The 10,423-nt window shown below is 36.1% G+C and overlaps 1 protein-coding gene across 1 annotated transcript in view; it reads right to left on the reverse strand.

Annotated features, from left to right (window-relative positions):
- Nucleotides 1-9,802, reverse strand: part of ARID4A (AT rich interactive domain 4A (RBP1-like)) — a gene marked incomplete at its 5' end in the record, with an annotated part of 13,781 nt that extends 3,979 nt beyond the window's left edge. The window contains 8 exon segments of the mRNA XM_010290478.1: nucleotides 1-810; nucleotides 1,991-2,192; nucleotides 2,376-2,460; nucleotides 3,654-3,851; nucleotides 5,695-5,945; nucleotides 7,826-8,054; nucleotides 9,461-9,558; nucleotides 9,708-9,802. The exon segment at nucleotides 1-810 is cut by the window's left edge and continues 5 nt beyond it. Coding sequence (XP_010288780.1) covers nucleotides 1-810; nucleotides 1,991-2,192; nucleotides 2,376-2,460; nucleotides 3,654-3,851; nucleotides 5,695-5,945; nucleotides 7,826-8,054; nucleotides 9,461-9,558; nucleotides 9,708-9,802 — 1,968 coding nt within the window.
- Between the last annotated feature and the right edge of the window lie 621 nt (nucleotides 9,803-10,423).

Below are 10,423 nucleotides of genomic sequence, written 5' to 3' on the forward strand. Positions count from 1 at the left end.
AGTCTACTTCATGGCAGAGCAAAGTTTCGGGACCAATCTGAGGCATTGCATCATCCTCATCTTTTAAGGGAACATTCTCATTTTCTTCAGATGGATGTTCAAAGTTCTCATTCCTCAGCTCTTGACCGTGCTGAACAGATTCTGCTACCAGGGATGGCATTTCCTCATTTTCAGTTCTGAGGGACTCTTCAGCATTCAGTCCTCTACATTCCTCTGCTCCAGTACATTCATTGGTCCTCTCTTCAGATATGATATTTGGCACTTCCATCTCACTCTCTCGTCTATTTCTTTTCTCAGGCGATGCCTGTTCCAAAGTTTTCCTTTTCAAAAGCTTCTTATCTTTTGTAGAAGGTTCTGTTTCACTTTCAGTAGTGCTGGAAATTTCTTTACAGTCCAAGGAAGATATGTCTGATCTTTCAGGTTCTGTAAGAGATTCATTTGCCACCTCTTCTTGACTTCCTGGTGAAATCTTTGCATTCTCTGAACAGGGATCTTTTGTCTTGCTCCTTCTGCCTTTTCCTTTAGGTGATTTTTCAGCCTCTCTTTTGATTTCTTCTATTTGTTCTGTTTTATTCCCAAAAATCTGAACAATTTGTTCACTTTCTTCAACCTCCAGTTTCAGTGTTTCTAATGGCTGTACTTGAGTCCTGTCATTTTCTTGCAATGCATGAGGAATCTTTGGGTTTTCTTCATCTAGCTTCTCATCATGTAGTTTTTCACTTTTTTCCAGTTCTGAAGTTTCTGGACAAAGTTCTTCATTCAAATTCTTTTCAGAGGATTCATCTGCTTCACTGTCAGATGAGCCAGAGTCTGCAAAATTTTTTTTAAAAAGGAAGGAAACAGCACCCTAAATCATCAATTTTAGCACAATTTCTTTTTCAACCACATAAAAGCTTTTTTTTCCGTGACCTACGGTATTAACATCAATGTATAATAAAAATTTTCAAACTTAAAAATTCTGTGTTATTTAACACACTGAAGTTTTCATTTCCTCCTCAATAGTTTTATGAAACTACAACAGTAGTAGCACTTGTACTATTTCCCAAATAAGCCAATATAAACAAATTACAGTTTATAGTAGCAAAAATACTTTTTACAGATTCTCATGTTCTACCTGGGGATAATGCCTCCCCTACCTGACACTACAAATACAAATTCCAAGCCTCCTCCCCTCCATGCACCCCCAAAACAGAAAAAAACCAAAACCCTTCCACATCACAATATGGACATTTCATTGCTAAACTATTGTACGAATCACGCACCATGTACAGAGCAAGCATTGTTACGTTACCAGAAGTTATTCAGGGACCTGTACTAAAAGGAGACAGTGATTTCACTTCAGTTCTTGTTCACAGAGGCTTAGAAATACCAAAAATATTGCTGTCATTTGTATATAATTAACAGCTCTGATGGATGATGTAGTACTGAGGTTGACAACTTAATTACCACAATAAAGGCTATCATTATACCACTAGATTTGGTCTGTTCAGGATTAGAACTGAAAGGCTCTGGCTAAAGAATACACAATGACTTGCATAGTCATTTCCATGCCATAGCTCTTCTGTGAGCAAACTGTGCTCCTCAGCAGTGTCAGCTCAACTACTTCCTCAATAAAATCCACAGGGAGAGAGGGGGGAAAAAAAGGTAGCAAAAATCAAAGCTCTTTTCAAAAAGGTACTAAAAAACCCTCAAAAGCATACACAGGACTGAGATCACTCACCGTTTGATCCTCTATCAGAATCAAACATTCCTGAGCTACGTCTCGTCTGCCTGCGAGGTGTTGCTAAAATCAAAATCGAAAGTATTAATTTTTATAGAGTAAAATCTGCACCAAAAATGGTTTTATTATATTGCTTGTTCACTGGCTAGTTAAGTAGGACTTTAAAGCTGCTGACAGCACCGTGTTCGCTGCAGTTGTCATATTAATGCACCGCATTACATCACTGTTTACATGCACTTCCATGCCAGAACACGAGTGCACCAGATGTACCTTCTGTTCCATTTGGTAATGGTGAGGAATCTGACAAGTTGTTCCGTGCACTTCTGGCTCCTGATTTACCTTCACTATTAGGTGTTTTGGATAAACTGCAAGATGTGTTTGACGGAAGAGTAGATTTCAGAGGGGGTCGCCCACGCTTTGATTTTTGTTTCTCCTCATCCTTCTTCTCATCCTTTTCACCGTCTTCTTTATTCTGAGGGGAAAACAATGAATTTTCATTAACACGTTTCACTGCTGATTCTCAAACCTTTCCTCCTTTTGCTTTACACTTCTATTAAAGAAGAGGACTGTGGACTGAGTAACTTTTTTTAAATAAGGAACAGTGATAGTCCTTAAATACTGTACTACAAAAGAAACTTAATGAAATAACCATTACTTTAGGTTTTTTCTTCTGTTTTCTCTTTGGTCCTCCTTTGTCCACAGGCCAGATAATCCTATCAGCTTTCACCCATTCATCGTATCTAAAAGTAAATATCAACATACTGTTATTCCTGCATATAAAGAAGTTGTTTGCAATACAAGGATTGAAAGCCTGAGTTAGAAAAAATGTTTATTAAGGAGAAGTAGGAAAGCAGAGCATATATTACAAACACAGGAAGTATCTTGCATTAGAAAGATGAATTACATTTCTAACCAATAAAAAAAAATTATGGGATGGGGGAATGGAGGTGCAAACTGTTTCTAGCATAGCACTAGAACTCAGGGGAGAGTCAGCTATAAAGTTTGTCAATCATTTCACATCATATACAAAAGGCAGTTTTCACCACGCTATGCCTCAACAGTAAAATATACTTTTTTAAAAAAAAAAAAAGGTTTTAAATTATAGCAACAAACTGTATAAGCACAAATATGCTACTAGTGCTCCTCAAAATCTCCTGAGTTATTAATAAGGTAAAGGGACACATTTAAGTATTGGGGAATACCTCCCCTCCCCCAACTTTATGTTGCATCAAAGAAATTTGCTTAGTTTACTTAGAAATGTATGGATTTGGAACACCTCAAGTTATGTATCAGAAGTGTTCTATTTTTAAAAATTGCCAATTTTGTGATATTTTTGTCTACATAATCACAATGCTCTTAAGAACAACAACAAGAAAAGCGGTTTCTACAGCAGTATTCAATATAAAGCACAGCTGCCAAGAGAACCATTTGATGAATTTTTTTCTGTAGTTCTTTGTTGCTTAGCTCTCTCCTACCCTTTCTACATGTAAGAAATGTTCTTTATAATCACAGTTAACATTCAATAAAAGAAAAAATTTTGTTGGCCAAATATCAGTGCTAGACACACTTAGCTGTAGATATTATCACCGTTATCAATGACTCCCTTAAATAAAAAAGTCTGATAGTGATAGCTGAGATAATAAATTATGGGGATACTCCTGTGAGGAGTGAAGATTACTCACTTTAAGCCAGATAGAAACTTGGAAACATGCAAGTAAGTATATTCTGAGATTTCAATGCAATAGTGTCATACCCTGAACAAATTTACTAACACTGAAAAGTGTAATAGAGTCAGATCCTGTTATCATGTTGACAATTCAATTCAGAGCAAAAGTCACTGATCATCTTTCTCTTTTTTTTCTTAAAACAAAAATTCTTTTGCAAATAATCCTTTCAACAAGCAAAGAAATGAGAGGCAATTTGTTATCCTCACCTTACATTCCAACCGTAGTAATGAACTAAATATAAAACTTCTCCATCATCAATTTCTGTGCTTTTAATACTAGCTTCATAAATTTTTTGAGTCTTTCCACGTCCATATTTTACTTTCACTTTGGTTCCAGTCAGGCAGGGTTCTGCATCCTCCTCATCCTCTTCACCTTCTGATTCTCCTTTGTTCTCAATTTCCTCCCTGCAGTAAAGTGTATTTAAAATGCCCACTAATCAGTGACAATCAGTTTTAACATTCATCTAGCTAGCATAGCCAAAAGAAAAAATGAGAAGGTATTGTCTTGCAGCCTTTCTGCATCCTGCACTGCCTCCAGCTTGGACACAGCTTTTTAAATCAAGAATAAGACTTAGAGAGAATAGGGTGAATTGCCAAAAATATCCAGAAAAATTATACTGTATTTTAAATGCAATTTATTAGGTGTACAATTACCTCAAAGTTTAAAGATTTTTTTTTTAATTAATATTTTGACAATACAAAAAGAGGAATAAGTTAACTTAGTGTTTGGCTCCTAAATAAGACAGGAAGAACCAACTTCAGTTTTTAAAATAGATTTGAATTAGACACACTATTTAAAAAAAAAATAAGATCTTTCTTCTATACTTTATAGTCTACAGTTTACTAACAGTGCACAAAAGTTTGAGTCACCATCATAGTGGACCTCTCAAGGATACAAACACCATTCCATTGAAAAAAAAAGGTTGATTAAAACAGTGTTTAACCAAGATTAGAAGTGTCTACATAGCTCTTATAGCTGTAATAAGAGGTAAATATAGCTAATATCTAATATTTAAAAATTCTGCTTAAACATATTTTCAAGAATTACAATCTAACCTATTTTTACCTAGACTTCTCTCCCTGTTTCAGGGTGAATTTAGCATAATGTGAAAGCTAAACTACAAAAAAGTCACTAAGAAAGAAAATACTGAAAGAAAATACTGCTAGCCTTCAATGAAAGATGAACTATCTTCTTGTGGCAAACAATCAAAAGAAAGAGGAGAAGCACCATCAGCACCATTTAAAGAAATCTCTTTGACGCCTTAGTCATCTGACATACCTCTGCTACCTGCTGCACACCCAGACACTCATTTGGGGCATTTCTGCATGGCAAGATTACTTTTGGACTGCACAATGACACTTTCTTTAAAGTGTTGTTTCTTCCCACTCCTCAAAGCTCTTTAGCAGAAAATATGCAATACCACTATCAGGCTTTCTTCAGTATCAACTTGTGTCCACACCACTTAGCCACATGGACAAGAAAAACAAGGTAGAAAAACTAGCTTGAACAGGTAAGACACTGCCCTTGACCACAGACAAAATTAGCTAAGAGGTCTACTCTGCTAATAAGTCACTACTCAAAACTCGTTTGCAACTAGGACTATAAATCCAATGCAGCTTGTCAAGTTTAGTCTCTTGATGCTATTTTCCCTCTGCCCTTCCATGTCCCTCCATCCCCTCCTCTTCAACCTACCTCTAGTTTTCATTCAAACTCCCTCTTTCCTTCACCTTTGCTTTATTAGCTGATCTCCTTCCTGCCTGCCTACAAATATATCAAGTAACAATAAAAACAAGCAAGCTGTAGGTTCACTGGCCATCAGTAAGCACTTAAACTAAAGCACAGGAGAAGAGGAGCTCTCTTTTCCATTTGTATTTCAATTGCCCAGAACAATCTGCCCAAACAGTTGCTCACCATCCATACAGCACCTGGCATACTTACAACCTGGTCTACTTGGTGTTTGCATGTACCAGTGTGATAAAACACCAACACGACCTTGGCAAGACCTTCAAGAACATGAAAGTGAAAAATGCTATCTGGCGTCTACCAGAAGAAGATGCTTCCATAAAGTACAGCAGACTCTACAAGCTTGAAATAAAATTTTCCCTTTCCTGTCTGGCTGAGTGAATTAGATCACCAATTTCCACATTTTAGTTGGTAAGATCTCCAACTCTGTATACTCCTGCTTGGAGTATGGCTCAATCATGACACAGACATACTTGTAAGAAGGTGATACAAGTTAATGTTTACCTCTCTCTCTGCCTCTCTTCCTCTTCATCTGACTCTTTATCAGAATCCTCCTGTTTTTTAATTTTTTTCTCTTTTTGCTTTGGTGTACTTTTTCTCCCTAGCGGAGTTTCATTTTCTTTCTTTTCCACATTCTCAGGTGTTTCCTCTATATCTTTGTTTTCTTTGTTGCTGTCTTTTAATTTGTCTTGTGTTTTATCCTCTTCACCATCTTTTTTAGCAGGGGTTGCATCACGGGCAAGTCTTCTTCGTCCCTAGAACAGAAATAAGATCAGTTTAATGGCTCCTGTCCATTGTTCTCTGTATAGCCTCTCAAAATCTCAGCTAAACTGTTGTAATAGTAAACGTACTATTCCTGTACAGAAGAAAGGCTGGAGATAACACCAAAAGGCAAAATATTCTAAAACCTTAAGATAATAGCTTAAAGTCTTGTTATTAAGGAAAAAAAGCTAAATAAAGACATTCTGCTTGGTTTAGAATAAAGGGGACGAGCTTCTGGTTAACTTGGGGAGGATTTCAGGACATTCATTTGGACCTGTAAGGTCTGTTGCTCTGAGAGAAAGGGAAAAAATGCCTTGCTCAACTACAGCAATAGCATTAATTAAAAGTGCTTGTACAGGACTACTGAGAGAAGGCATCTTCCTTTCGGCACCTTCAATCCTGATAAGTTTTTCTAAAGCTGACAAATCAACAGGTGGCTAAGTAGCATGTTTTTAAAAGGTTCTTTGAGTAGCCGGACAATTGCTGTCTGGGACTATCTGTGACTGGTTCTTGGGGATCTAGTACAGGCTTATCATTTTACTATTAAAAGTCTCTTGACAGGGTCATTGCTTTGTATCAAAACATTTAAAATAACTTATGAATGCAAGATTAATTATCTAGAGGCCATCCAAAGACGATAGTAATGAAGGCCCTATAATAATTAAAATGTACAGTAGCTTAATGGTAAATATTCTGGAAAAATAATTGTTCAGAAATAGATAGCTGGTGACTGGATAAATAAAGTAATAAAATACATAACCAAAGAATATTTAATTATTAACAAATTAACATAGTCAATGATGAATAAGACAAAAATTTCTTCCATTTCTTTATCCTCTCACTAGTTTTGTCCAAAACCAAAACATAAATGAACAAACTAACAACAAAGCTAATGTCATACCAGGAAGTTCATTAAGGCTGGTACAGCTTGGAAAAACCACTTGCAGTTAGACAGATATATAATACATAATACAGATCTAAACTTGTGTTTACACTGTGTCTTTTCATATATTTAAATGGCCATACACTTGCTTGAAAAGCTGGTTTGCAAGAAATACTTTAATAGAATTACATTTTAGTTGAACAGAATCCTTATAACTTGAACAATTTAAAAAGTAGCAATTCCTTTTCCTTCAGTAATCATACTCTATTAAGGAACACAAAATGTCCTTTTAGCAGAATTAACAGGAGTGCTACAGAGTCATATTCAAATACCTTAAAAGTATTCTTGTACTCTCCACCAGGTTCAGTATTCTCTAGCTGATGGGTCACTGGTCTTATCTATGTAACTACTAGTACAACCCTCACCACTACAGCATTCAAAGACAAAGGAAGACAAAACTTAAGCGTTCCTCCCTCTCCTTTTGTCTACATGCTGTAAAATTGTGTTTCCATTATTAAAAGTAGAGCTATTGTGGTAAGAACCAACTCAGAGAAATGGGTCTTCCTTTGATTCTTAAAGCTGTAGTAGTCCCTTGAAATTCCTGCTTCTTGCTAGAAAGCTCCAGATTCCACATGCCTGTGGAAATTCTCATCCACAACCAAGACTGTCTTGCAGAGCTTCACTCTTCTGGTGGTATACAGGTCTCAAGTCATCCCTGAATCAAAACATGTCTGACATCCAACACAGCCTGAGCAAATCCCATGGACAGTTTAGAATATGAAGAAATAATCAAAACTGATTCTATTCACAGGTAGAACATAATTAACAGTTAACACCAACTCTGTGTTCACAGAACCCTGTCCTACGCTTGTACAAGTACACCAATTCAAACGTACAATCATTCCACAAGGGAAAACTCATTATGTAAACTGTTCACTATACAAAGGGGTTTTGTTAAGTACTAAACAGAAATCAGTTCAAACCACTTACTCTGGGGGATCTTAGTTCTATTTCTTCTTTTTCACTTTCACTGCTGGAATAATTTTCTTCTGCTTCTTTTTTAACTTCTGTTGGGGGCATTTTTTGTTCCTCTTTTACACTTTCCTCCATTGGTTCCACGTGTTTCTGTACGTCTTCTACCACTTTTGGTTCATTGTGATGGATGGTCCTAAACTGAATATTTGCAGAACGGCAGTACTCTTCAAAACCATAAAGATACCTATAGATACAAATAAAGTTTCATTTATATTTTACATTTTATTTTCTATTTATTGAAGTGCATAAAACCTATTTTCTGTCTCACAGAAAATCAAGATGAACAGTAACTTCAGGGAAAGAACAAAACACCACAAAAGAAACCCAAATAAACAAAAAATAAAATGCCAGAGAAGACTGTGAAATGAAACAATTATGCACACAAGTCAAATGGTGAGAAAGAATACACACAGGTGCTTCCCACAATTTTAACTTCATCCCCATCTGATTAAAAATTCATGACAGTAAAGCCTAAGAACATGTACACCGTTTTGCAAATGCGCCACAACAGCTAAAATCAGCCTAGTATTAGAATATGGGCATACAAACAAGTTACCACACGGTAACAAACTGCCATGCATCAGCTTGTTCTCTGGTAACTGCCTGTGTGCACAATCTAATCCAGTTATAGGTGAGAGAAATATGAACTAGCTTATTCCTCAAAGAATAAATATGTAAGCTACAACATGCTATCATGTGTCCATAGAAAAATTATTTCCACTGTATCAGCAACCTAGTATAGATTTACCAATTACTCTTTTCATGACAAATACTCTTCTCTGTAAAATACAGACCTTAGATATGTGCCCAGTTCAAATCCCACTGAAGATAGTCTGAATATTTTCATCTTCATCAACATTAACATGAGTTGAGTCATTAGTCATCCCTATTCAATCAGCCAAATTTCCTTAGGTTCGAGTCAAGAGAACCTCATTCTTCCCTTTTACTCAAAAAGCCCAATTGTTTCTTGTCAAACTTCCAGGAGAATAAATAATAAAAATAATCTTTATTTAGAAAATGAGCTTGAGAAGTGTCATTCCTAAAAGGTTTCCATTTCAAAAGTTAAAACATAACTGAAAACCAGGGGTCAGAATAAAAAGATTTATGCATTTCTTTATTACAAGCAGCAATTTTACTATTAATATTGTCATATCCACCACTGCAATATACATAGTTATGCCCTAAAGCCATTATTCTACAGATTCCACAAAGATGATACTTAAATATGCAGTCTGTAACATGTAAATTGCAAAGCTGAATTTGCCAATGCTTTTTTATAAATTTCATCATTGTACTCTGAAACGGCATCATCAAATACTGAAAGTGAATGCTTCTTGGTAAGAAAATGAGCTGAATTCTAATTATTAAAATGAGCAGAATTTTAATTATTAGTGCACCAGGAACTTACGCAGCACTGAGCACTTCCTTTACTCAGCATTTCAATCCTCAGCACTGGAAAATGCTCAGAACTGCTCATTAGCTGAAGAATGTCAATTACCGTTTCACTAAACTATCAAAAATTGCTTGAGTATTGTACATGCTACTAAAAAAGGAAACATGTTTTCACCATTATACAATACGAGAACTTACTTTCTATAAGCAGTTTTTACATTGTAGGAAGCAGCAGAGTTCAAAATAGGAATGCCAAGGTCCATATAAATTTGCTTCCATACAGCACCACTCTCAATCTTTAGGGGGAAAAAAAGAAAAAAAAAAAAAGGGAAGTTTTCAGGTTTTATTAAACAAGAACATTAAGGAATAACATCTAACACAGACACAAGCCACAACCTTTAAGAACAAAAAGACGTATTTAGATCAGGAAACATCCAGCACTTACATTGTCACACCCACCCTGCTGATACACCAGTCTAAAAAGTTTGAAGAGATTAAGGTCCTTGTAGCCCAAAACAGGTGGTTTATTGATAGGAGTACCTAAATAAAACAAAAGCAGAAATAAAAAGTTATCACACAGAACAGCAAACTGCTGCTTCCATTCCTTTACCACACATTTGATTACTAATAGCTTTCTACATTTTAAAATCTGTATTTAATATTTAATAAGATGTCATTAGTCAGTAGTTTCCAACCACCAGTTAAGGCTTCACCCTCTTTTGACTGCATCACATATTTCTGGGTGGTTTATTAGCATACTGGCACCAGCTGCTTGATTACTGCAATTCCTCGACCTCCTTTTCAGATTTGTGCAATAACCCCCATCCGATTGGCTGCATCCCACTGTTCCTCTCTTGAGCGGGGGGAGAGCCAGAACTGCAGCAAGCTCTACAGAAAGCCTGAATGCTGGAATATAGCAGCGTGCTAAGAGATTAACTCAAAACACTGCGGTCTGAAAGGAATGGGGAAGAAGCAGAAATGTTGGGTTAGAAAAAGTTAAGCAGGCAAATTGTCAGAATGTGAAAAAGCATAAAGCCCTAACAGGACATGAATATTTGGGACAGTTCTGGGAAAAAGAGAGAACTCAAATAAGATGAGTGGCAGTGATATAAAGAACAATAATTAATTGCAAAAGAAGAAACCAAAAGTGACTTGGGGCAA

The sequence above is a fragment of the Phaethon lepturus genome, unplaced genomic scaffold (genome assembly GCF_000687285.1).
Source record: "Phaethon lepturus isolate BGI_N335 unplaced genomic scaffold, ASM68728v1 scaffold24357, whole genome shotgun sequence".
NCBI lineage: Eukaryota > Metazoa > Chordata > Aves > Phaethontiformes > Phaethontidae > Phaethon > Phaethon lepturus.